At 41.5% G+C, this 27,469-nt stretch overlaps 2 protein-coding genes across 4 annotated transcripts in view; one reads left to right on the forward strand and one right to left on the reverse strand.

The window, feature by feature from the left end:
* BUD23 (BUD23 rRNA methyltransferase and ribosome maturation factor) overlaps positions 1-2,102 on the reverse strand; it is a 206,783-nt gene extending 204,681 nt beyond the window's left edge. Inside the window, exon 1 of the mRNA XM_050783788.1 lies at positions 2,092-2,102. The gene's annotated coding sequence lies outside the window, so the exon portion shown is untranslated. The remainder of the gene's footprint in view (positions 1-2,091) is intronic.
* BAZ1B (bromodomain adjacent to zinc finger domain 1B) overlaps positions 1-27,469 on the forward strand; it is an 83,256-nt gene that overhangs the window by 17,072 nt on the left and 38,715 nt on the right. The window contains exons 4-7 of one of the 3 annotated variants that reach the window (XM_050783611.1): positions 5,973-6,174; positions 12,429-12,550; positions 15,435-15,632; positions 25,620-27,321. In XM_050783611.1, the coding sequence (XP_050639568.1) occupies positions 5,973-6,174; positions 12,429-12,550; positions 15,435-15,632; positions 25,620-27,321 (2,224 nt within the window). The remainder of the gene's footprint in view (positions 1-5,972; positions 6,175-12,428; positions 12,551-15,434; positions 15,633-25,619; positions 27,322-27,469) is intronic. The other 2 variants (XM_050783612.1, XM_050783613.1) reach the window with 2 other exon arrangements.

A 27,469-nucleotide genomic window follows, 5' to 3' on the forward strand; every position in this document is an offset into this window, starting at 1 on the left:
AGAACCATGCCTAGCTAAGGCCTTTTTTTTTTTTTTTTTTTTTTGAGATGGAGTCTAGCTGTCTCCCAGGCTGGAGTACAGTGGCACAATCTCGGCTCACTGCAAGTTCCGCCTCCCGGGTTCACGCCATTCTCCTGCCTCAGCCTCCCAAGTAACTGGGACTACAGGTGCCCGCCACCGCACCCGGCTAATTTTTTGTATTTTTAGTAGAGACAGGGTTTCACCGTGTTAGCCAGCAGGATGGTCTTGATCTCCTGAGCTCGTGATCCGCCTGCCTCTGCCTCCCAAAGTGCTGGGATTACAGGCCTGAGCCACCGCACCTGGCCAGTTTTTTTTTTTTTTTTATAGAGAATCCGGGCCTCGCCATGTTGGCCAGGCCGGTCTCAGACTCCTCCTGGGCTCACGTGATCCTCCCACCTTGGCCTCGCAAAATACTGAGATTACAGGCATGAATCACTGTGGCTGACCATTAGTGGGTTCTAATCACATACTTTATATCAGTCAGTGTCCCAGCAGGAAACAGATGGTATACTCAAATGTAATTGAATTGAACTTAATAAAGGGGCTGTTGACAGCACACAGCAGTCTGGTCAGGGTTAAGGAAAACTTAACAAGGAAGAGTTAAGTACTTCATACCTATCAGCGGTTAGGGGAAACTTTATCATTTCTAAACCCCAAGAAAGCAGAGGGAGGGAGTGGGTACAGGAACTAGAAAAGAATAGCTGCTGTTGTTGAAGAGTACTTTGGTAGTGAGAGAAAACTGTAACTGTAACCAGCCTCCTAGGGAGGCGTTTGGGAATAAACACCCCAGCGATGCTTTACTTCCATCTCCTGGTTTTCTGCTGATGCTCCCTATGAACTGAACTCACCAGAATCTAGCGGGCAATGTGAGTTTTGGCGGAGGCTATAAAGGTCAGCCTATTTAAGCATAGAGCTAGGTAGAGAAGGATGGAAATGGATTTGACGTGGCAAAACAAAAATATTTTGTACACATCTGCAAGGTGAAAGAAGAAATGTTTGAGGGAAGATGGGCTGAACCCAGTGGCTCCTGCCTGTAATCCCAGTACTTTGGGAGACTGAGGGAGGAGGATGGCTTGAAGCTAGGAGTTTGAGACCAGTCTGGGCAACATAGGGAGACCCCGTTTCTACAAAAAATAAAAACTGACTCTGTGTGGTAGTGCATGTCTGTAGTCCCAGCTACTTAGAAGACTGAGGCAGGAGGATTGCTTGAACTCAGGAGTTCAAGGCTACAGTGAGCTATGATTACACCACTGTACTGCAGCCTGGGCAACATAGCAAGACCCTGTCTCAAAAAAAAAAAAAGTTTGAGGAAAGGGAAGAGATACTAAGGAGCTATGTATGTCCATAAACATGAAAATATGTTTAAACTCATCAATAATGCAGGAAATCTAATCGAAACCATAGTGAGATAATGTATATACATCAGATTAATAAAGAAAAAAACCTCACTGCCAAGTTTTGACAGGAATGTGGAATTGCTCATAGTGTGTAGCACATCTATTTTGATAAGCACTTGGCATTGCTGAATACAATTGGATATTATATATTATACCCTTTGACTAAGGATTTTTTCTTGAGTATTTACCCTCAATTTTGCCACAAGAGATTTGTGTAAGTATTTTAATAGAATTGTTCATAGCATTCCAATGAGGAGATAACCCAAATAGCCATCAGTAGTTGATAAACAAATTGTTAAGCCGCGGAATACTCTATAGCAGAAAAAATGTGAACTTGAAAGAAGTCACAGAAGAATACAATGTGATTACATTTATAGAAGTCTCAAAGCAGGCAGAACTCACTCACTCAGAATGTTCGTTACCACTGTCAGCAGGGGAGGAGAGGAGAGGGTTGTTTCCACCTGAGCATAGGCTTCCTGGGAGATTCCGAGGTACTGTTAATATCCTTTTTATTTTTGAGACAGGGTTTGGCTCTGTCACCTAGGCTGGAGTGCAGAGGCGCAACCTTGGCTCACTGCAACCTCCACTTCGCAGGCTCAAGCCATCCTCCCACCTCAATCTCCCAAGTAGCTGGGACTGTAGCTACAGTGCCTGGCTAATTGTAATTTTTTTTCCCCCCTCATCCTACAGTCCAAAGGCACTGGCTAATTTTTGTATTTTTTGTAGAGACAGGGTTTTGCCAACTTGCCAAGACTGGTCTTGAGGCCGGGCGCGGTGGCTCAAGCCTGTAATCCCAGCACTTTGGGAGGCCGAGACGGGCGGATCACGAGGTCAGGAGATCGAGACCATCCTGGCTAACACGGTGAAACCCCGTCTCTACTAAAAAATACAAAAAAACTAGCCGGGCGAGGTGGCGGGTGCCTGTAGTCCCAGCTACTCGGGAGGCTGAGGCAGGAGAATGGCGTAAACCCGGGAGGCGGAGCTTGCAGTGAGCTGAGATCCGGCCACTGCACTCCAGCCTGGACCACAAAGCGAGACTCCGTCTCAAAAAAAAAAAAAAAAAAAAAATAGACTGGTCTTGAACTCTTGAGCTCAAGCGATCCTCCTGCTTTGGCCTCCCAAAGTGTTGGGATTACAGGTGTGAGCCACTGGGCCTGGCCATTATTAATGCTAAGTACTTTAACCTGTATGGTGGATACACAGGTGTTCATTATTTATAAAAACGTTTTGCACTCTTAAGTGTGATAAAAAATAAGAAGTAGATATGATGGACATTGGAAGGGTGCCACAAACATTGTCTCAAGCGCCATATAGAGGTATTTATTGATGACCTGCTATGTAGAGAGCATATTTTGGGTGCTGGAAAAACAGTGGTGACCAAAATCAACAGTTGTTTTGGGGTGTTTAGCATTGGTGATGAGGCCAGGTGTGGTGACTCACGCCTGTAATCCAAGCACTTTGGGAGGCTGAGGCAGGCAGATCACGAGGTCAGGAGTTCGAGACCAGCCTGGCCAACATAGTGAAACGCCGTCTCTACTGAACATACAAAAATTAGCCAGACATGGTGGCACGTGCCTGTAGTCCCAGCTACTTGGGAGGCTGAGGCAGGAGAATCGCTTGAACCCAGGAGGTGGAAGTTGTAGTAAGCCAAGATCGCACCACTGCACTCCAGCCTGGGCTACAGAGCGAGACTACGTCTCGAAAAAAAAAAAAAAAAATTGGTGATGAGACTTAGGAAAGAAAAGCACAGGGTATTTGTTGAAGTTTATAGTCAGGGGAATCAGAATTGGTGTTGTCCTCCTCCGAGGAGGAGGCAATATTTAAAGTGAAACCTATAGGTTGAGTAGGATATATCCATGGGAGAAGGGGGCATTGAGTATTTCAGGGAGAGAGAACAGGGTGTGTGAAGGCCCTTAGGCAAAAGGGAACTTGATGGTCAGGAACGGGGTTTCTCAATGTTGGCATTACAGACTTTAGAACAGATGATTCTAGTGGGTGCTGTCCTGTGCATTGTAGGGTATTTAGCATCATACCTGACTTCTACCCTCTAGATGCCAGTAACACCCTCTGAGTTGTGAAAATCAGACATTGCCATATGTCTTGGGGAAAAGAGGGATGACAGAATTACCCCTGTATTGTACTGGGAAAACCATTGTACTGGAAGAACAGAGAAAAATCAATGTGGCTAGACTATGTAAGGAGGGAGGATGGTGGCAATGGTAGTATCAGGTAGCCAAGGGCTAGATCTTGTATAGGTCCTCAAAGGTTAGGTCATGGTTTGAACTCTGTTGTTTTTGGTTTTTGATTTATCATAAGGCTTACTTTGCAAAACTGGTTTGAACTCTGTTTTTTTTGTTTTTGTTTTTGTTTTTGTTTTTGTTTGAGGCAGAGTTTTGCTCTTGTTGCCCAGGCTGGAGTGCAGTGGTGTGATAGCTCACTGCAACCTCCGCCTCCTGGGTTCAAGTGATTCTCCTACCTCAGCCTCCTGAATAGCTGGGATTACAGGCGCCTGCCACCGTGCCCGGCTAATTTTTGTATTTTTAGTAGAGACAGAGTTTCACCATGTTGGCCAGACTGGTCTCAAACTCCTGACTTCAGGTGACCCACCCACCTCGGCCTCCCAAAGTGCTAGGATTACAGGCATGAGCCACTGTGCCCGGCCTGGTTTGAACTCTTAATGAGCATTGGAAAAACTTTGTATTTTTTGTTTTTATTTTTATTTTGTGAGATAAGGTCTCACTGTGTTGCCCAAGCTTGAGTGTGGTGCACAGTCATAACTGACTTCATCTTCGACGTCCCAGGCTCAAGTGACCCTCTTACCTCAGCCTCCCTAGTAGCTGGGATCACTGGCATGCACCACCTCGCCTGGAAAAATTTTTTGTATTTTTTGTAGAGACGAGGTTTCACCATGTTACCCAGGCTGGTCTTGAACTCCTGGGCTCAAGCAGTCCACCCACCTTGGCCTCCCAAAGTGCTGGGACTACAGCTGTGAGCCACCATGCCTGGCCAGTGTTTTTGTTTACTTAACGGTATTTTTCGAAGAGCAGTTTTTAGTTTTGTTGAGGCTGAATAGAAAAGCAAATAAACCTTAAATATGTCTATAATTATATTAAACATAAGTAGTCTAAACATTTCAGTTAAAAGGTGGACATTGACCAGGTATGGTGTGTGCCTGTAGTCCCAGTTACTTAGGAGGCTGAGGCGAGAGAATTGCTTGAGCCCAGAAGTTCAAGGACAGACTCGGCAACATAACAAAAATCTCGTTTCTTTAAAACAATAACAAAGCAGTAGAAATTCTCATTTTGGGCAGAAAAAGGAACACCAAATGGTATTGCTTTGTGTATATAAGAGAGATACACATAGAATAAAAGTGAAAGAATGGAAAAATATATACCATGTTAACATAAGTCAAAAGAAATCTGAAGGGGCTATGTAAGTATCAGAGGATAGATTTCAGATTAAAGAATGTAACCAGGGATAAAGAACTAGCAAGTCATTTTTTAGTGAAAAAAGGAGTCATTTTGTCAAGAGGACGTAGCAGAGGTTCGCACCCCCCTAGCCCCCCAAGATAGGGGTCTCACCCTGTCACCCAGGCAGGGGTGTAGTGGCACTGTCATAGCTTACTGCAGCCCAAAAAAACTGGGCTCAAGCTATCTTCCTGCCTCAGTCTCCTCAGTAGTTAAGACTATGGGCACATGCCATCATGCTTGGCTAATTTTATTTTATTTTGTAAAGATGGGGTCTCCCTGTGTTGCCCAGGCTAGCCTCAAATTCCTGGGCCTGGCCGGGCATGGTGGCTCATGCCTGTAATCCTGGCCCTACACAATTGATTTTTGACAGAGGTGGAAAGGTAATTAAGTGGAGAAAGGTGTTACTTCAACAAATGGTTCTGGAACAATTGGATATCCATATATAGTTTTTTTTTTTTTGTAGTGTAGGCCAGGCACGGTGTCTCACGCCTGTAATCCCAGTCCTTTGGGAGGCTGAGACGGGCAGATCACTTGAGGTCAGGAGTTCGAGATCAGCCTGGCCAACATGGCAAAACCGTGTCTGTACAAAAAATAAAAAATTAGCCTGGCATGGTGGTGCGTGCCTGTAGCCCCACCTACTCGGGAGACTGAGGCAGGAGAATGGCTTGAACCCAGGAAGCGGAGGTTGCAGTGAGCTGAGATCGCACCACTGCACTCCACCCTGGGTGACAAAGAGAGACTGTGTCTCAAAAATAAATAAAAAATAAATACATAAAATGTAAATTATTGAACTGTATTCACATATTTTAGGCTGGTACAGTGATTGCCCTTTGGCCTTGTATATTGGCATAGTACATGAATCATGAACCTAGATTGTGATCATTTCATTGTTTTAGGGTGTCATATTTCAACCTAGAAGTCTCAGAAGTAAAGTTGGAAACAGTTCATTGTACTTGGGTACTTTACTGTTTCAATCACTTTTTGTTAGTTGAGGAGCATGTATATTGGATGATATATTCTAAGTATCTTCAGGTTTCTGATTCTTATTTATTATCTCTGATTTTCTCTACTGTCTCCTTTATAGGTTGGGAAGGAGAAAATGCTCAAGGTGAAGATTGTGAAGATTCATCCTTTGGAGAAAGTGGATGAAGAGGCCACTGAGAAGAAATCGGATGGTGCTTGTGATTCTCCATCAAGTGACAAAGAGAATTCCAGTCAGATTGCTCAGGACCATCAGAAGAAGGAGACAGCTGTGAAAGAGGATGAAGGAAGGAGAGAAAGTATTAGTATGTTTGATACTAGCTTTCCTTAGTGCTTTATGAGATCCTATTTATTTTATTTTTATTTTATTTTATTTTATTTTATTTTATTTTATTTTTTTTTTTTTTAGACAAATCTTGCTTTGTTGCCCAGGCTGGAGTGCAGTGGCGCAATCTTGGCTCACTGCGAGCTCCGCCTCCCGGGTTCACGCCATTCTTCTGCCTCAGCCTCCAAGTAGCTGGGACTACACGCGCGCACCACCATGCCCGGCTAATTTTTTGTATTTTTAGTAGAGACGGGGTTTCACCATGTTAGCCAGAATGGTCTCAATCTCCTAACCTCGTGATCCGCCCACCTTGGCCTCCCAAAGTGCTGGGATTACAGGCGTGAGCCACCGCGCCCGGAGTTTATTTTATTATGAACATACCTTTTAGGGTTCTCTAGCAACTAAATGTGTGATTTTTTAATGTAGACATGATTTTGTTCATTTATGATTCATAGAACAACTAAAATGTCCACAACATGAATCAAGACTTGAATCTCCCTAAACAATTAAGACCATTTGGAAATCGTTTCCTCTAGTTGCTTAGAAATCTGTGTACAGGGCCGGGTGCTGTGGCTCATGCCTATAATCCCAGCACTGGGAGGCTGAGGAGGGCAAATCATCTAAGGTCAGGAGTTCGAGACCAGCCTGGTCAACATGGTGAAACCCCGTCTCTACTAAAAATACAAAAATTGGCGGGTTGTGCTGGCGCACGCCTGTAATCCCAGCTACTCGGGAAGCTGAGGCAGGAGAACCTCTTGAACTGAGGAGGCGGAGTTTGCAGGGATCTGAGATCACACCATTGCACTCTAGCCTGGACCATAAGAGCAGGGCCACAAGGGCAAAACTCCATCTCAAAAAAAAAGAAGAAAAAAAGTTGTGTGCACATTGCTAGCTACCCAAGATGGCAAAGAAAGTTTACTTTCCTTTTGTCTTAAAGTGGAAATGGGTACTTTCCTTTTGTCTTAAAGTGGAAATGGGAAATGTGTTGGGGGGTGATGAAGGTAGGAAGAGCAAATTCTAATACTTTTTGCTCTTTACATCATAAGCCAATGTGATGGTTTTAGGTACAGCTCACACTTGAACAACGTTTGAGTTTGAACTGCACAGGTCCACGTATAAATGGAATTTTTCTTTTTCTTTTCTTTTTTTTTTTAATGGCACTTGTCCATCTCTCAGTATTTTTTCAATGAATGTATTGGAAAATTTTTTGGAGGCTTGTAACAGTTTGAAGAAACTCCAGAGACAAACTGAGTACCCTAGAGATATTGAAAAAAAGAACAAAAAGTTAGGTATGCATAAAATACATGTACATACTAGTCTGTTTTATCATTTACTACCATAAAGTATATACAGAAGTCTATTACAAAAAGTTAAAATTTATCAAAACTTACACAAACAGACCATACATGGCACTTTTCTCAGTCAAGAGAAATGTGAAGATTCAGTATTAAATAATAATGAAATAAAATGAACTGTAGTACATACTATACTACTGTAATCATTTCCTAGTGACCTGTTGCAGTTGCAGTGACCTCAGTCATCTTATGTGATGCTAGTTCATCTCTCTAGTAAATTGGTAATTGTCCTACTGTCCTTTTTTGGCTTTTCATAGATAAGGTCTTGCTCTGTTACCCAGGCTGGAGTGCAGTGGCATGATCATGGCTCACTGCAGCCTCGACATTCCTGGCTCAAGCGATCCTCCCGCCTCATCTTCCCAAGTAGCTGGGACTGTAGGCATGCACCACCACACCCAGCTAAATTTTGTAGGGTTTTTGTTGTTGTTGTTTTGTAGAGATCAGTTCTCAGTATATTGCTCAGGCTGGTCTTGAACTCCTGAGCTCAAGCAATCCTCCTGCTTTGACCTCTTTTTTTTTGAGACAGGGTCTTACTGTGTTGCCCCCAGGCTGGAGTGGAGTGTTGCGATCACAGCTTACTGCAGCCTGGACCTCCTTGCGGCCTCGGCCTCATGCTATTACAGGCATGACCCACTGTGCCTGTCTGTATACACAGATTTTTGCCTGCAAGAGAAGGAGAGGTCAGAGCCCTAATCCCTGTGCTGTTCAAGGGTCAATTGCACTTTCTTCTCTCCATAATCTGTAATTTAAGTCCCTCTCACATGGGAGCAGGTAAAATCCTAAAACTGTGATATCCTAGGGACTTGGAGACTCTGACAATAATGTTTTTAAAGTTGAAGAATTGAGATTTGGCTCACTGGGAAGACCGTTCAGCCTCTGAGGCCTTCATTAATAAAGAATTTGACTGGACTCGGTTATTGTTGCCTCCAAAAATGTAGGTGCACCAAGTGTTTGGTGTGTATTGGTATCCCTCCCCATGAGTGTTAGAGAATCAAATAATATTAGCTCACTGTTTAACTGGTACAAACTTTGCATTAGAATGTGATGTTGTCTGTCTCCCATTCTGTTTTGTGTCTCTAGATGTTTTGGATCTGTGCAGATGGTTTTCAAGGTACTTTCTTAATATAGTTTGAAGCAAACTTCTGAGAGTGTCATTGTAGTTGGTCCACCCCAAGTTGTTGATACTTCAGTTTTGTTTTCTCCTCTGTATTGTGAATGCTAACTTCTGTGTTTTCGAGTTTCCCTCTTCTTTTTGATATTGAAGTTTTGTAATAAGGGCATTACTTGCAATTCCTTGAGGTTGAGAAGTGTTTTGGTTAGGAATGTTCTCTCTGCTTTCTGAACATCAGTTTTATTGTGGTCTTACTTCTGCCTCTATATTCCTGAAATAGTTCCTATTAAGTTTACAAGTGTCCTCTTAATTGTCAAATGCAGATACTTCTTCTTGGCCTGTGTTTGACTTTTCTGTTATATTTATTAATATTTATTATTTTTTTAACATCTAAGTTCAAGGGTAGAAGTGCAGGGTTGTTGCATAGATAAACTTATGTCATAGGGGTTTGTTGTATACATTATTTCATCACCCAAGTATTAAGCCTAGTGCCATTAGTTGTTTTTCCTCAAAAAGCCCCAGTGTGTGTTGTTCCCCTCTGTGTCCATGTGTTCTCATCATTTAGCTCCCACTTACAAGTGAGAACATACAGTATTTGGTTTTCTGTTCCTGTGTTAGTTTGCAAGGATAATAGCCTCCAGGTTCATTCATGTCCCTGCAAAGGACATGATCTCATTCTTTTTTATGGCTGCATAGTATTCCATGGTGTACGTGTACCACGTTTTCTTTCTTGTGTCCATCATTGGCTTTTAGGTTGACTCCATGTCTTTGCTATTGTGAATAGTGTTGCATCTATTACATTTAATACTGTTGATCACTCATATCTCTTAGCTTGATACCACTGTCTCCTAGTGCCTCAGCTATTCCGTTTCTTTACTTCCTTCCTTCCCTGCCATTCCTTTGACTTTTTCCATAGGATTCTATTCTTTGCCTTCTGTTTTTCAGTTTGCATAGTGTACTGTTGTATGCTATTCATGCCACAGTTTGAATTCTTTTTTTTTTTTTTTTTTTTTTTTTTTTTGAGACTGAGTCTCGCTCTGTCGCCCAGGCTGGAGTGCAGTGGCGCGATCTCGACTCACTGTAAGCTCCGCCTCCCGGGTTCACGCCATTCTCCTGCCTCAGCCTCCTGAATAGCTGGGACTATAGGTGCCTGCCACCGTGCCCGGCTAATTTCTTTCTGTATTTTTAGTAGAGATGGGGTTTCACTGTGTTAGGATGGTCTCAATCTCCTGACCTTGTGATCCGCCCGCCTTGGCCTCCCGAAGTGCTGTGATTACAGGTGTGAGCCACCGTGCCTGGCCACACAGTTTGAATTCTTAGCTATTTGTAGCCTGGTGATTTTCAAGCTTGGGTCAGACTTTTAACTGTTGACTTGATCTTTACTTGCCTGTCCTGTATGCAATTTATTTATTTACTTATTTTTGAGATGGAGTCTCGCAGGCTGGAGTGCAGTGGTACAATTTTGGCTGACTGCAACCTTTGCCTCACGGGTTCAAGCGATTCTCCTGCTTCAGCCTCCCCAGTAGCTGGGACTGTGGGAGCACGCTACCACGCCCAGCTAATTTTGTATTTTTAATAGAGATGGGGTTTCACCATGTTGGCCAGGCTGGTTTTGAACTCTGGACCTCGGGTGATCCGCCCACCCTGGCCTCCCAAAGTGCTGGAATTACAGGCCTGAGCCACCACGCTTGACCCCTCCTTTATGCAGTTTAGATTCAACATGTGTAAAGCTGAATTGACCTCACTCTTCTTGTATCCCAAGGCAGGTAAACAAGAACTGTTCTCTCCTCATTCTTTTACTTGGCTCACCATCCATCCACCTAGTCTTTAAGGCAAAAAACTTAAGATGCCTTTAAGATTCTCACATCTAGTTGGTCACGAACTAGATGCATCTTAACTCTCCTTTTGTATTACAGTTACATAAATTCAGATGTTTACTTTTGAGATAGGGTCTTGCTCTGTCGCCCAGGCTAGGGTGCAGTGGTATGGTCATAGCTCATTGCAGCCTCAACTCCCAGGCTCAGGTGATCCTCCTGTCTTAGCCTCCTGAGTAGCTGAGACCACACGTGTGTATCACCACACCTGGCTAATTTGTTTGTTTGTTTGTTTGTTTAGAGACAGGATCTCACTATGTGACTAAGGCTTGATTTAAACTCCTGGGCTGAAGCAGTCTTCCCACCTCAGCTTCCCAGAGTTCTGGGATTACCTGTGTGAGCCTCCGTGCCCAGCCTAATTCAGACGTTTAGCATTGTATTTTCTGATTTCCTTGTCTTCAGTCTCAACTTTCCATTTTATATTCGTTGTCTTTTTTTTTTTTTTTTTTTTTTTTGAGACAGAGTCTCGCTCTGTTGCCCAGGCTGGAGTGCAGTGGCGTCGTCTCGGAGCACTGCAACCTCCACCTCCCGGGTTCAAGCAATTCTCCTGCCTCAGCCTCCCGAGTAGCTGGGATTACAGGCGTGTGCCACCATGCTCAGCTGATTTTTTTTCTATTTTTTGTAGAGATGGGGTTTCACCGTGCTGGCCAGGCTGGTCTTGAACTGTTGACCTCAAGTGATCCTCCTGCCTCGGCCCCTTAAGTGCTGGGATTACAGGCACAAGCCACTGTGATGGGCCCCATTTTATGTTGATCTTTCCAGAATGCACTGTAGTTAGTTATAGCCACAGACTGTCATTGGTTCTTTAGTGCTAGGAAGACAAATTCTAGTCTCTTTAAATGGTATACAAGGCCCTTTCTAATTATGGCCCTGGCTTACCTTTTTAAATTTTTTTGACTCTAGTATATATCATATTTAGCCACACCTCATTGCTTGCAGTCTCTGAAGAGGTCATATGCTTTTTTAGTCGTATTCTTTTTTTTTTTTTTTTTTTTTTTTTAAGACAGGGTCTCACTCTGTCTCCTAGCCTGGAGTGCAGTCGCAAGATCAGGGCTCACTGCAACCCTGACCTCCCAGGCTCAAGCCATCCTACCCCAGCCGCCCAAGTAGCTGTGATTACAGGCATGTGCCACCACACCTGGCTAATTTTTTATATTTTTTGTAGAGACAGGGTTTCACCATGTTGCCCAGGCTGGTCTCGAACTCCGGAACTCAGGGGATCCGCCTACCTTGGCCTCCCAAAGTGCTGGGATTACAGGTGTGAACTACCACAGCTGTCCCAAGTCATATTCTTACTCATCTTTCTACCTGCCTTCCAGAATAAGTTAGTATTCCTTCTCTGTATTCTCATAGTGTTTTTCTTTTTTGTTTTTTTGTGATGGAGTTTTCGCTCTTGTTACCCAGGCTGGAGTGCAGTGGCGTGATCTCGGCTCTCTGCAACTTCTGCCTCCCAGGTTCAAGCGATTCTCCTGCCTCAGCCTCCTCGGTAGCTGGGATTATAGGGATGTGCCCCCAAGCCCGGCTAATTTTGTATTTTTAGTAGAGATGGGCGTTTCTCCATGTTGATCAGACTGGTCTTAAACTCCCAACCTCAGGTGATCCACCTGCCTCAGCCTCCCAAAGTGCTGAGTTTACAGACGTGAGCCATTGTGTCCAGCCTCTCATAGTGTTTTTCTTTACCAACTTCTATTATGGTGTTTACCACATTGTAGTTTTTTACTTGGTGACTTTCCTTATAGACTTTAGCTCCTTGAAGTTAAGACATTATGATTCATTTTTGTGCTACGTCACCCAGTGCGTAGTGAAGAGCAGACATTCAGTTAAGACTTGCTAATGAGTGAATGAAAAGGGTTAAAATAATTATGTTTTTCACAATTTTCTATGATTTGACTAGATGACAGAGCACGTAGATCGCCACGAAAACTTCCTACTTCATTAAAAAAAGGAGAAAGGAAATGGGCTCCTCCAAAATTTCTGCCTCACAAATATGATGTGAAACTACAAAATGAAGATAAGGTTAGTTGACACTTTACATTAAACTTTTTACATGTGATTGATGTTCTTTAAGAAAATATCATAGGGTTGCTTTTGTTGGAGAATATGTACTAAAGAAAAATGCAAATGAATATCTTTGTACAGCAAATTCTGAGTGGTTTTCTAGTTACAGTAATTAATGACTTCAAGTTAATGTAAATTATATTTTCTTTCCTAGAAGATAGCATGCTTTTCCTCTTTTTTATATAGGAATTACTAGGGTATAAGTAATTCACGTTTGAGCTTGAAACTCAGTTTGAAAATTAAGAATCTGTTCCCAGCAGTTGCGGACTTTCCAAGGAAATCATTCCTCCCAGTTAAAAGTAGAGCAGTCATTTGTTAATATAATTAAATTCAGACGTTGAGTCAACTCTGCTCAGTGCTTTTACAAGGAACCTTATAAAACTACAAGCTAATAACCTGCAATAGTAAGTACTCTCAAATTAACTTAGTATTATATTTATTCTAAGATGTTCAGTTTTTATTTTATTTTTTTTAACTTGTCCAGAGTCAGGATGTAAGTTAAAATCAGTTGGCAAGGGTTTTTTTCATAGTGGTATATAAAATAATGGGTTTGGGCTGGGCGCTGTGTTACTTTTCAGGTACTCCTATACCACCTGTATGTGTAGAATCTTATAAATAGAAAGAGGTGGATTAGCAGACTGGGTGTGGAAGGCAGTGCACATTTGTCTTCAGATGTAACCATTTTACAGAAGAAACAGCTAAGACCTGAGAAGTTTAGTAACTGTCAAAGTTCTTGATTCAGTAAATGAGATTGGGAAGGATTATAACCCAAATCTTTTGCTGCTTTATTTACATTGTTTTGTTCCTGCCTCAGAATGTTGACAAGTCCAATTCCATTCTGACTGTTGGTTTTATGGTTTGTGATCAGAAGTCTTGGCCGAGTTGTTAGGAATTTTTTTTTTTTTTTCTTTTTTTAGAGTCAGAGTTTTGTTCTCATTGCCCAGGCTGGAGTGCAATGGCACGATCTTGGCTTACTGCATCCTCTGCCTCCTGGGTTCAAGTGATTCTCCAGCCTCAGCCTCCCAAGTAGCTAGGATTACAGGAATGCATCACCACACCTGACTCATTTTGTATTTTTTGTAGAGACAGGGTTTTACCATGTTGGCCAGGCTGATCTCAAACTCCCGACCTCAGGTGGTCTGCCCCTCTTGGCCTCCCAAAGTGCTGGGATTACAAGCGTGAACCACCACTCCTGGCCTAGGTGGTTTTTTTTGTTTTTTGTTTTTTTTTGTCTCTTTTGAGATGGAGTCTTGTTCTGTCGCTCAGGCTGGCGTACAATGGCGCGGTCTCGACTCACTACAGCGTCTGCCTCTCGGGTTCAAGCGATTCTCCTGCCTCAGCCTCACGAGTATCTGGGATTACAGGCGCACGCCACCATCCATGCCTAATTTTTGTATTTTTAGTAGAGACGGATTTTCACCATGTTGGCCAGGCTGGTCTTGAACTCCTGACATTGTGATCCGCCTGCCTTGGACTCCCAAAGTGCTGGGATTACAGGGATGAGCCACTGTGCCCAGCCAGGATTTTTTTTTATTTTTGAATATTGGATATTGTTAAATACAATTTTTCACAGACTTTCTTCTCATTCAGCAAGGTAGCTGATGAAAACATGCTTAGTTTTAACCACTTCCCTAAGTATCACTTGTATTCTTATTGATGAACCCTATTGATAATAGATGGTATTTTGTTCACAAAGAGTAAGTTGGTTTTAGGAAGAAAGAATATGCGAATAAGAAAGAGATGATATCTGATATCATGCTCAGAGATAATTGGTGAATACAGATTTAGTAAATGGTAGTTAGCTCCTAAGTGACTTTTTAAAAAAAAAAATTTGTTTTCCTTCCTTCTCTGTTTCCTGCTATTGAGTGACTTTTAAAAGTAGAACTATTCTGTCTGTATTATTTTATAACTTAATTTGTTCATTTATTGTGTGCTAAGCATCTGTAATGTCATTAAACTTTCTTCCAAAGCAGTTTTCTCAGATTTTAATGTATGTGATAGTCACCAGGAGAGCTGATTACACATGTTGATTCGTAACCTTTACTGCCAGAGAGTCATAAGATTCATTAAGTGTGTGGTGAGGCCCAAGCATCTGCATTTTAATAGCACCCTAGATGATTCTGATGAATTTTTCTGGGTTGAGAAACTTTTTTCTTAGGACTGGAGTGTCCATTATATGTACATATTTTCATTTAACAAATCCCTTATTGATGTACCTTTAGGTAATAACCCTCAACCCCTTCCTCACCTTTTTGCTATTACAAGCATTTGATGATGACTTTGTCCATTTACTTCCTAAGATAAATTCTTAACGAGAGGAATTGCTGAAAGGGTATACGTATTTTTAGAAAACTTTGATACATATTGACAGATTGCGTAAGGATGTTTTTAAATTGATGTTCTGTCTCTGAAAATTATTCTCCGTTTTCTCTCTTTTTTTAAGAGATAGGGTCCCACTGTGTTGCCCAGGCTGGAGTGCATTGGTGTGACCATAGCTCATTATAGCCTCGATCTCCTGGGTTCAAGTAATTCTACTTCAGGCTCCCAAATAGCTAGGACTATTGGCATATTTTGATATTTGTACACAGAGGGTCTTTTTATATTTCCCAGGCTGATCTCTAACTCCTGGCCTCAAACGGTCTTTACTCCTTGGCCTCCTGAGTTAATAAGATTACAAGTGTAAGATACCATCCTTGGCCAATTTTTTTTTTTCTTCCTAATTTGTAGCTCTATTGATGTAGATGGAATTTTGATTTTTCTGGAGAGAACATATATTGCTTGTTCTCATTTGGGTAATTACTTTTTACCCCAGTGTTGAGTTATTTATTTATTTTTAACCTAGATCATCAGTAATGTGCCAGCAGACAGCTTGATTCGTACAGAGCGCCCACCAAATAAGGAGATAGTTCGATACTTTATACGGCATAATGCATTACGAGCTGGTACTGGTGAAAATGCACCTTGGGTCGTAGAAGATGAATTGGTGAAGAAATATTCTCTGCCCAGCAAGTTCAGTGACTTTTTACTTGATCCATACAAGGTAAGGTCACTGTTAATTTTTGGACAGCAGGATAAAGCATCATTATTTCTTTGATGGCTCCAGTATATTTATATTTATAGCAGGTTTTGAACTCTAACATCAGATAATGAATTAAAAATTTTTCAGGTATATCTGTTTCATATAGGTTGTGATGTGAGGTTGGTAGGGGAGAGGCCACATTGAATATCTTCCCCAGTTCAATTTATTTTTTATTAGGCTAGCATAATTTAAAAACTCTACATACATGTGCTTTTGTGCCTCAGACCCTTTTTGGAATGAGGTATGGTATAAATACAAAAAGTATTTTGTTAACCAGTTACTAAGAATGAAAACTGATTTTGCATGTCAGACAAGATGATCACATACAGTGGCAACCTTAAAAAGAACCTGGAATGAGAAGCACTGTGTGTGATAGGTTAGTGGAAAACCTAGTATTTTCCTCTTGAAGAGTAATTTTTTTTTTTTTAAATTTGAGATGGAGTCTTGCTGTGTCACCCAGGCTGGAGTGCAGTGGTGCGATCTCTGTTCACTGCAACCTCCTCCTTCTCAGCCTCCTGAGTAGCTGGGATTACAGGCATACGCCACCACACCCAGCTAATTTTTGTACTTTTAGTAGAGATGGGGTTTTGCCATGTTGGCCATGCTGGTCTCGAGCTCCTGACCTCAAGTGATCTGGCTGCTTCGGCCTCCTAAAGTGCTGGTATTACAGATGTGAGCCACCACGCCCGACCGAGAAGGAATAATTTAAAAAATCATCTCTTTTGATTTTCAAAATACTTTTATGAAGTTATATGTTTCATTTTACAGATGGGGAATTTGAGACCTGGTCTAATCAGAACCAACAGAAAGTGATGACAAAACTTAAGACGCTGGTCTAGGATTTCTGATTTTCTTTTCCGTTTCAAACTTTATCTGATAAGGTGTTTTTTTTAAATTTAGGTTTTGAAAGTACTTAATGCTTCTTTCATTGGTAAATTTAACACAGCATACTGGCTGGTAATTTTCATCTTGGTCTCTGGGCCAGAGTAGAATCAGAAAAGGGCTCTTGATCCATTAAAACTAGGTCACATTTCCAGGATTTCTTTTTTTCCCATTTCATTTAATTATGAAAATATAAAGACATCTTAAGTCATAACAACTAAATTAGCTCAGTTATCTTAAGTTGATTATGATGAGAAAAGCATATTGAAAAATAATTTTGTTTCTCCAAAACATAGTAAAGACCTCCAGTCATAGTTTTAGCACTTAGCGATTTTCTTATTCTAGACCAACAAGATAAGTGGTGTCTTCTGTTAGGCTCTTTAAATTTTTATTATTTGCTTAAAAGGAAAAATTTAGAAAGCAATTGGCTTTTTCTAGTTCAGGAGTAAATTTTCCATGGAACTTATAATTTTTTCTTAGATGTTCGTTTTTGTTTATTGAAGAGAAATTTGAGTTCACTGTCATTTTGTTGCCACAGAGTTTGGAACCATGATTCAACTTTCTCTGGTCTTCACATGAGATTACTGTCTTAACTGTATGAGAACTCTATGAAACCATCTCTAAATGGGTTTTAGACTAATTCTTGGATTACTTGAGTCCTTAAATATTTTCCTCTTTTCTAATCTTACAGCTCTCTTTTTATGTATTTTAGTTTAGTGATTCAAGTATGTTAATAATGTGAAAGACTCTTTTTATGGGTAAAAGATTTTTTGAGTTTCCTAAGACATAAAAGCCAATCCACCCTTATTTCTTACTTTAGAGACAGGGTCTTGCTGTGTTGCCCAGGCTGGAGTGCAGTGGGACAATCACAGTTCACTGCAGCCTGAAACTTCTGGGCTCAAGTGATGCTCCTCCCTCTGTCTCACTGGTAGCTAGGGACTACAGGCATGTACCACCACGCCCAGCTGATCCACAATTTTTGTAGGAGAGAGAGACTAGAACTCTGGGAACTTATAACCTGAAAGGTAATTTCTGAAGAAATAAGCTTCTCCCAGAATTTCTAGTGGGGGCTTAAATTACTAATGTTATGAAATTTGGCTATAATTTAGGTTGAAACTAGGAAATGGAAGCTTGCTTAGAGTAAAATGCTATAAGAGGGCAGTGATTTTACTCAGAAAACTTAAGACTCATGTAAAATACTGGTTTACAGAGTTAAAGGCTTATACTCAGATTTATTATTTGTTTTCCCTATCTTAAACAATAATTTCTTATTTCCCAATACTACTTGACATGTCACTGATTGTTTTCTGTATATAAGCTATGTTTTTCCTATTTATAAAATTAGTATTTTGGCTTCTCAGCCAGGGCAAAACATAGTAAAGAACACAGATGGTAAGTAGAACTTAAAACATTGCTTTGGATTCTCTATCTAGAAGAAATTTAAAATAATCTGTTGAGGATTAAAGTTGATCACATAGGACCCATCCATCCAAAGGCCTGGGATATTTTCTCTCTCTGTATACCCTTTGGATTTTGTAGAATTTAATGTTCTATCAGGCTCTGAGTACATTTACTGTAGAGAGAGACCAGGCGTAAAGAGAGGGAGTTCTGAGCAATAGTTTTAGCAGGCCGGGCGTATGCTGGCTCACGCCTGTAATCCCAGCACTTTGGAGGCCAAGGTGGGTGGATCACGAGGTCAGGAGATCGAGACCTCTACTAGAAATACAACAAATTTGCAGGGTTTGGTGGTGGGCGCCTGTAGTCCCAAGCTACACGGGAGACTGAGGCAGGAGAATTGCTTGAACCTGGGAGGCGCAGCTTATAGTGAGCCGAGATTGCGCTACTGCACTCCAGCCTGGGTAACAGAGTGAGACTCTGTCTCCAAAAAAAAAAAAAAAAGTTTTAGCAAGGGATCTGTAGGGAGGGCTTACGTGGGAGAGAGGAAAATTATGTAAAGGTGCAGGAATTTTTACCTGAGTACTTAATATGATGATGAGGGTGTGTTTGTGGTTTTCCAAATTCTTTCTAGAATAAAAAATTACTTGAGAATAAGAACTACCTTGCTTATTCTATATCTTGTAATGTTTAGTATAGTATGTTGCATATAATAGGTAACTGGCTATTCATTTCTTGAAGAAGTTCCATTTGTTGGAGAAAAATGCCACTGACATTTGGACTTTAGGGGCAGCATAATTTTTTGTAGGCCCAATGACTTGGAGGAATGATTTACAAGGAAGTTGGGTGATAACTGTCATCTAAGATGAAATCTGCAGCTCATTTTCCTCTTGTAATACATTGAAGCCCTGTTTTGTTAGTCTTTCCATCATGTTTGAGCTCTTATTTTAGACTGATAAATCCTAGTAGGGAAACCTTTGGATTAAAGGCATAAGAAGAAAATAACACTTTAAGACATTTGGAATCCTGCACGAGTTTAGCCTTGTTCTTAATACATTTTAATATTTTATTTTGAATAATTTTATACAGGAGAGTTGACAAACCCTACTGAATTTCCATGTACTCTTTAATTAGATTTCCTCAGATGTTAACATTTATCATGTTCGTTTATCATTCTCTCTCTCTTTTTTTTTTTTTTTTTTTTTTGAGGTAGGCCTTACGCTATCTCCCAGGTTACAGTGCAGTGGAATGATCATAGCTCACTGTAACCTGGAACTTCTGGCTCAAGCAGTCCTCCCACCACATGCTTCTGACTAGCTAGGATTACAGGTGCTCACCACCATGCCCAACTGATTTTTGTGTTTTTTATTTTTTGTAAAGATGGAGTCTCACTCTTGCCCATGCTGGTCTTGAGCTCCTGGTCTCAAGTGATCCTCCTGCCTCAGCCTCCCAAAGTGTTGGGATTACAGGCACAAGCCACTGCATCTGGCCTAATCTGCTCTCTACACACACACATGAATTATTTTTTCCTGAGCCAAGTGATTTTCCAGACAGGATGCCCTTTTACGGAATATTGGAATATGGATTTCTTTAAAACATTGATATTGCTAGCTCACACCTGTGTAATTCTAGCACTCTAGGAGGCTGAGGTGGGAAGATCACTTGAGTCCAGGAGTTCAGGACCTTCCTGGGCATCATGGCAAGATTCCATCTCTACAAAGCAAAACAAAAAATCAAGGATATTTTCTAACATAACTACAGTAGAGTTGTCGAAATAAAGAAGTTAACATTGAAGTAACTCTATTATCTGATCTATAGTTTTTACTCACATTTTCCCAATTCTTCAGTAATCGCCTTTTAACCAAAAAACAATTTTGTTTTGCTTTAATAGGGTTCATTGTGCTACCATGTGTCACGTGTGTTACATTTACTTGTCTCTTTGGTCTCTTCTAATCTGGGACAGTCCCTCAGCTATTCTTGGTCTTTCAAAACCTTGACATTTTAAAATAATAGAACCTGGTTATTTTGTAGAATGCTCTTTGATTTTGGTTTATTCATGATTAGATTCAGGTTATGAATATTTGGACATAAGAATTGATGTATTCTCAGTGCATCATGTAACAAGGCAGTGACATAATTTTGTCCATTACTCATGGTATTGCATATTTTATTTTATTTTTTATTTTTTGAGAAAGGATCTTGCTCTGTCCAGGCTGGAGGAGCAGTGGTGCAATCATAACTCACTTCAGTCTTGACCTCTGGGCTCAAGCGATCCACCTACCTTAGCCTCCTAAGTAGCTGAGACCACAGGTGTGCACCACGAAGCCCAGCTAATTTTTATTTTTAATTTGTTGCAGAGACAGGATCTCGCCATGTTACCCAGGCTGGTCTCAAACTCTAGACTCAAGCAGTCCCCACTCCTCTGACCCCTGAAGTGTTGGGATTACAGGCGTGAGCTATCATGCGTGGCTGATCGATCTCTCTCTCTCTCTCTCTCTCTCTCTCTCTTTCTCTTTTTTTTTTTGAGACACAGTCTCGCCTTGTCACCAGGCTGGAATGCAGTGACGTAATCTCGGCTCACTGCAACCTCCACCTCCCGGCCTCAAGCGATTCTCCTGCCTCAGCCTCCCGAGTAGCTGGGACTATAGGCACCTGCCACCACACCCGGCTAATTTTTGTATTTTTAGTAGAGATGGGGTTTCACTGTGTTGGCCAGGATGGTCTCAATCCCTGGACCTTGTGAGCCACCACACCTGGCCTGATTTTTCTTTAAATGAAGTCTCACTCCTAAAGTTTGTTTGTTGTTTATGGCTGGGTGTAGTGGCTCCTGCTTGTAATTTCAGCACTTTGGGAGGCTGAGGTGGGAGGATTGCTTGAGCCCATGAGTTCGAGACCACCCTGGGTAACATGGTGAGACCCTGTTTCTACACACACACAAAAATTAACCGGGCATGGTGGTGTGTGCCTTTAGTCCAGGCTACTTCGGAGACGGAGGCAGGGTGATCCCTTGAGCCCAGGAGGTCAAGTTTGCAGTGAGCTATGATCATGCCACTGCACTCCAGCCTGTGTGACAGAGTGAGACACTGTTTTGAGGGGAGGAAAAAAGAAGTTTGCGAGTTAGAGATTAGAACAGAAGTACTTTAAAATGTAAATTATATTGTTGAAGGAATGCTTTGCTAGAAGAAAAATAAGTGAAAAGTAAATTATATTATTTTGAAAACAGTTTAAATATATTTTATAGTAACAAATTTTGCATATTTGCTAATAAAGGCATATGGAAATTGAGAAAAGCCCGCTATTTGAGTGTTGTCCTCAAAGTTCTAACATGTTGCCTTGGGTGAATGAGAACGGTTAGATAAGAATTAGACTAGAGATTGCCAAGGTTTGCTAATTTAGGGTTTTGCTGCCTAGATTATATTGCTTATTATTAAATTGTATGCAGCATCTGAATGAGCTACTACAAGTAATTTCTTTCATTTTTATCATATTTTTAATCAAGAAACAGGAGTTGCAGACAGATATTTGTGGTTGTGGTGAGTTTCAAGTGACAGGAACAAATGTAAAATTGTGGATGCTCTTTTCTTTTCAACCTTCCATGCTGCTGAGACAGTCATAAATATTTATTTCTGTTTAGCAATTAGGAAGGGCCTCTGCCAAAAATTATACTAGTAGTAATCCAGGTGTCCTTTCTTCTCCCTCCCCATCCGCTCGTCTGGTAGAATAACTGTGCTGAGTGGGGGATAGGGAGCACCATTGGCGCATAAGTGGTTTTATACTTTTTCAGATCCCCCTGAGTCCAGCCAAGCTGGCTCCCATTTGGCTGTGACTGCCCAGCATGCCCCATGCTGAGATGATCCAGTTACTGAAGGACTGCTCACGTGGGGAGCCGGCCTATTGGGAGGGGGTTGGGTGAGTTCATTTCTTTCATTTTTAAGAAAAAAACAAAAAAACATGGTGTGGCTTGCCACAAAAACACACCTTATGAATAAAAATGGATTGCTAGACTCTCATGGCTAAGCCATCCCACCTTTTTCTTGTGTCATTTCTTCATGCTACTATGCTTCTAAGTGGAAGAAGTTTAAAGAACCTTATGAAAAATGTGAGTGATTTTTCTTTTAAAATAGAACTATAATCAGTAAATAAAGAAGTGTCCCAGTTATTGTAACAGGCCGTATTAAAACATACCTATTTAAAATGCTAAAAATGAAACTTAGTCTTTTTAGCAATAAATTTCATTTTAGGATAACTTTAAATATATAATCTGTTGTTCTGAGCAGTAGAAAAAATGTCCGTCTCTATGTGTATACTCTGAAGATTTTCCAAGGCTGACTGAAGAAGGTTGTTAACTTTTTGGGGGCACACATTTGTTCTTATTTCCTGTCAGGGTAGTAATGGGTCTTGCTCTGCAATTTGGATGGCCTCTGCCATATTCTCTTTGGAGTACTATTACTGTCCATGAGGAGACTGGAGTCTTAAATAAGTTATCTTGGCTTATTCTTCCTAGCATTTTGTGAAATGTAGTTCTGGGAAACTAGAATGAGGAAATTCTGCATCTAGGGAAAGTAATCCAGGAGTCATGGATAGGGTTTATATGTTGTAAAGCTGTAAAGCCTCTTTGTCAGCCCATTCTAATGATGATTTTTGGGGATTGGGGAACAACACATTCCAGTTAATCAGGCAACAGAAAGTCGGGCGGAGGAACAATAATCTGCAGTTGCCTGGAACTCTTCAAAGGCCAATGGGCCTTTAAAGTTAGATAACTTAGCCAAAAGAGGGATTTGTTAAGTATATCCTACTCAGTGCAGGCCATGTTTTTTTCCTCTGTGTGTAGCCATGGTTCTGTGGGCTCGTTTCTCTCATTATATCTTCAATGTTTAAGTCTTAATTGGGGCCTGGCTGGGTGGCTCATGCCTATAATCCCAACACTTTGGGGGGCGGAGGTGGCAGATCACCTGAGGAGTTCGAGACCAAGCTGGCCAACATGGTGAAACCTGTTTCTACTAAAAATACCAAAATTAGCCGGGTGTGGTGGTGCACACCTATAATCCCACCTACTCGGAAGGCTGAGGCAGGAGAATCGCTCGAGCCTGGGAGGTGGAGGTTGCAGTGAGCCAGGATTGCGCTACTGCACTCCAGACAAAAAAAAAAGAAAAAAACTTAAATGGCTTTATAGTACAGCTTATTTAATTTTACTAAACTTATTTGCTTTTCTCCTAACAAGAGCATAGGTGTTTTACTCTGTGATCTCTGGGATTTATCTCACCTTAGCCATTTCCCTGTACCCTTTTTTAAGGGGCTCGTAATTCTATATTCAGTAATTCTTACCTGTTTTCTTGCCTGTAGTCTCATCTCAAACTAGCCTGACCTACTTGTTGTCTTTAGACTACTTCTTTACGTATTGCTCTTTTCCGGTTAGTCCCTTCTGTTCAAAAACTGGATGTTCATATCTGTGAGTGCCATTGATGGGCTTAGCTGCTTTTGGTAATAATTACATATTCTAGAGTTTCTCTAGTCTTTTCCCTAATCACTTAAAGCAACAGTTTTCCTCTGAAATGGGCTGTATTTTGGATTACTTGGTATTTTCAATTAGTTTGCATTTTAGCTGTCAGGCGTTTTTCTTCGTAATTATCTTTTTTAAAGTGTTCCACTCATAGAGTTTGGTTTTTCTTTTTTTCAATACACATTTAAAAAGAGAAGCAGTGGTATCGTGACAAATGGACCAGACTGTAACCTGTTAACTGATTGTGTATGATGGAGGTGAGGCATGGGAGGTTTGAGGAGACGAGATGTGTATCAGGAGAGTGGGAACATGAGTGGACTAAAGGAACACACTGTTTACTAGGTGATGTGGAGGACCTATTTGAGGTGCCTGGCAATGAATTTAAAGTGAGACTACTCACTTCTTTTTTTTTTTTTGAGGCAGAGTCTTGCTCTGTCACCCAGGCTGGAGTGCAGTGGCATGATCTCGGCTCACTGCAAGCTCCGCCTCACGGGTTCATGCCTCAGTCTCCCAGGTAGCTGGGACTGCAGGCGCCCGCCACCACGCCTGGCTAATTTTTTTGTATTTTTAGTAGAGACAGGGTTTCACCATGTTAGCCAGGTTGGTCTCAATCTCCTGACCTCGTGATCCCCCCGCCTTGGCCTCCCAAAGTGCTGGGATTACAGGCGTGAGTCACCGCGCCTGGCTGAGACCCCTCGCTTTTATTGTATCTATTATTTTAGCCATGTTTAAGCTGAACATATGCAGGGCAGGAGTAAATAGAGTGAGTTAATCAGGGTTATGGCTTTTCCAAGTAGAATAAGAGAGACAAGGGAACTATAGGTTTATGTGAGATTAATTATCATGATTGACTAAAATTTAATCTGGGTAAAGCAAGACATGGGGGTTAGGGTGGTGAAAATGTAATAAAATTAATGGGTTTAAGGTTCTGGTGAGATTGAAGGACTGTAGAGTTGCGGGACTAGAGGGAGTGGATTTGGAAGATAAGAGGGTATGTTCAAAGGAGAATGGTGTGAAATTGGTGATGGGAATGAATTCTCTCTTTTTTTTTTTTGAGACAGGGGTCTTGCTCTGTCCTCCAGGCCAGAGTGCAGTGACGTGATCCTGACTCACTGCAACCTTCTCCTCCTGGGTTCAAGTGATCTCGAGCCTCAGCCTCCTGAGTAGCTGGGGTGACAGGCATGCGCCACTACACCTGGCTAATTTTTGCATTTTTAGTAGAGACAGGATTTCACCATGTTGGCCAGGCTGGTCTCCAACTCCTGACCTCAAGTGATCCACCTGCCTTGGCCTCCCAGAGTGCTGGGATTACGGGCGTGAGCCACCGCGCCCACCAGAATGTGTTCTTAAAAGTGTGGGGTGGCCAAGTAATGTGGCATGGTGGCGCATGCCTGTAATCCCAGCTACTCAGGAGGCTGAGGCAGGAGAATCACTTGAACCTGGGAGGCGGAGGTAGTGGTGAGCCGAGATCGCGCCATTGTATTCCAGCCTGGGCAAAAAGAGCGAAACTCCGTCTCAAAAAAAAAAAAAAAAGTGTGGGGTGAGAACAAAGGGGAGTTTGAGGCCCAGGTCAGGAGGTGTCTTTATCTGTGAGCAGTGTTCATGTTCTTACACTAATTGTTGCTTTTATCAGAAAATGTGCCTTAGAGTTTAGACAAAAGTACTTTTAAGCAGTATCATTTCTGCTTAAAAGCGTAAAATGCCCTGAATAGTAACCAACAGTGAAAGGATGAAAATTCATTCTTGTTTCAAGAACAGTGCATTTTAAACTTTTCAGATACTGCCATTTTGTAGATCATATATCCTTAATCTGGGGTCCATGGATGGATTCTCTGAAATTGTATGCGTAGTTTTTGTCTAATATTTCTGGTGGAGGGGTTCACAGATTTTGTTTAAATATTTAAGAACCATTAATATATATAAACAGAGAACTAGTTACATAGCAGAAATGTCTAATATTAAGTCTGGATGTCAAGGGAATTTTGTGTTGACATAGTAAAAAACCTTAGCTAACGTTCACGTCTTTGCTTTTTTCAGGGCCAAAGTATGAAGAGATATGAATATGTAGCTTTACCTGAATAGCTGGGGAAGAGGGCCTTTAAGATGCTTAAATGTTGCTTAAGTTAGTTTTAGATTTTAAAATTAATTTTGCTCCTATTCTTAAATTCTAGTATATGACTCTCAACCCTTCTACTAAGAGGAAGAATACTGGATCCCCAGACAGGAAGCCCTCAAAGAAATCCAAGACAGACAACTCTTCTCTTAGTTCACCACTAAATCCTAAGTTATGGTGTCACGTACACTTGAAGAAGTCGTTGAGTGGCTCGCCACTCAAAGTGAAGAACTCAAAGAATTCCAAATCTCCTGAAGAACATCTAGAAGAAATGATGAAGATGATGTCGCCCAATAAGCTGCACGCTAACTTTCACATTCCTAAAAAAGGCCCACCTGCCAAGAAACCAGGAAAGCACAGTGACAAGCCTTTGAAGGCAAAGGGCAGAAGCAAAGGCATCCTGAATGGACAGAAATCCACAGGGAATTCCAAATCTCCCAAAAAGGGACTGAAGACTCCTAAAACCAAAATGAAGCAGATGACTCTGTTGGATATGGCCAAAGGTACACAGAAGATGACGCGAACCCCACGGAATTCTGGGAGTACACCTAGGTCCTCTAGTAAACCTCATAAACATCTGCCTCCTGCAGCCCTACACCTCATTGCCTACTACAAAGAAAATAAAGACAGGGAGGACAAGAGGAGCGCCCTGTCCTGTGTTATCTCCAAAACAGCTCGTCTTCTCTCTAGTGAAGATAGAGCTCGTCTCCCAGAAGAATTGCGAAGTCTTGTTCAAAAACGCTATGAACTTCTAGAGCACAAAAAGAGGTGGGCTTCTATGTCTGAAGAGCAACGGAAAGAATATTTGAAAAAGAAACGGGAGGAACTGAAAAAGAAGTTGAAGGAAAAAGCCAAAGAACGAAGAGAGAAAGAAATGCTTGAGAGATTAGAAAAACAGAAGCGGTATGAGGACCAAGAGTTAACTGGCAAAAACCTTCCACCATTCAGATTGGTGGATACCCCTGAAGGGCTGCCCAACACGCTGTTTGGGGATGTGGCCATGGTGGTGGAATTCTTGAGCTGTTATTCTGGGCTACTTTTACCAGATGCTCAGTATCCTATTACTGCTGTGTCCCTTATGGAAGCCTTGAGTGCAGATAAGGGTGGCTTTTTATACCTTAATAGGGTGTTGGTCATCCTCTTACAGACCCTACTACAAGATGAGATAGCAGAAGACTATGGTGAATTGGGAATGAAGCTGTCGGAAATCCCCTTGACTCTGCATTCTGTTTCAGAGCTGGTGCGGCTCTGCTTGCGTAGATGTGATGTTCAGGAGGAAAGCGAGGGCTCAGACACAGATGACAATAAAGATTCAGCTGCATTTGAGGATAATGAGGTACGAGATGAGTTCCTAGAAAAGCTGGAGACCTCTGAATTTTTTGAGCTGACGTCAGAAGAGAAGTTACAGATCTTGACAGCACTGTGCCACCGGATCCTCATGACATACTCTGTGCAAGACCACATGGAGACCAGGCAGCAGATGTCTGCAGAGTTGTGGAAGGAGCGGCTTGCTGTGTTGAAGGAAGAAAATGATAAGAAGAGAGCAGAGAAACAGAAACGGAAAGAAATGGAAGCCAAAAATAAAGAAAATGGAAAAGTGGAGAATGGGTTAGGCAAAACTGATAGGAAAAAAGAAATTGTGAAGTTTGAGCCCCAAGTAGATACAGAAGCTGAAGACATGATTAGTGCTGTGAAGAGCAGAAGGTTGCTTGCCATTCAAGCTAAGAAGGAACGGGAAATCCAGGAAAGAGAAATGAAAGGTAAAATTTCATGCTGAGAGAAAAGGGGAAACTCTGTAGAAGATAGTAAAAGAAAGGAAATTATTGAGGTAATGGTAGGGTCTCTGTTTACTTATTTCTGTATGTAATAACCTGGCACTTATTGGTATGTATTTTACTTTTTATTCTA

This window comes from Macaca thibetana, chromosome 3 (genome assembly GCF_024542745.1).
Source record: "Macaca thibetana thibetana isolate TM-01 chromosome 3, ASM2454274v1, whole genome shotgun sequence".
NCBI lineage: Eukaryota > Metazoa > Chordata > Mammalia > Primates > Cercopithecidae > Macaca > Macaca thibetana.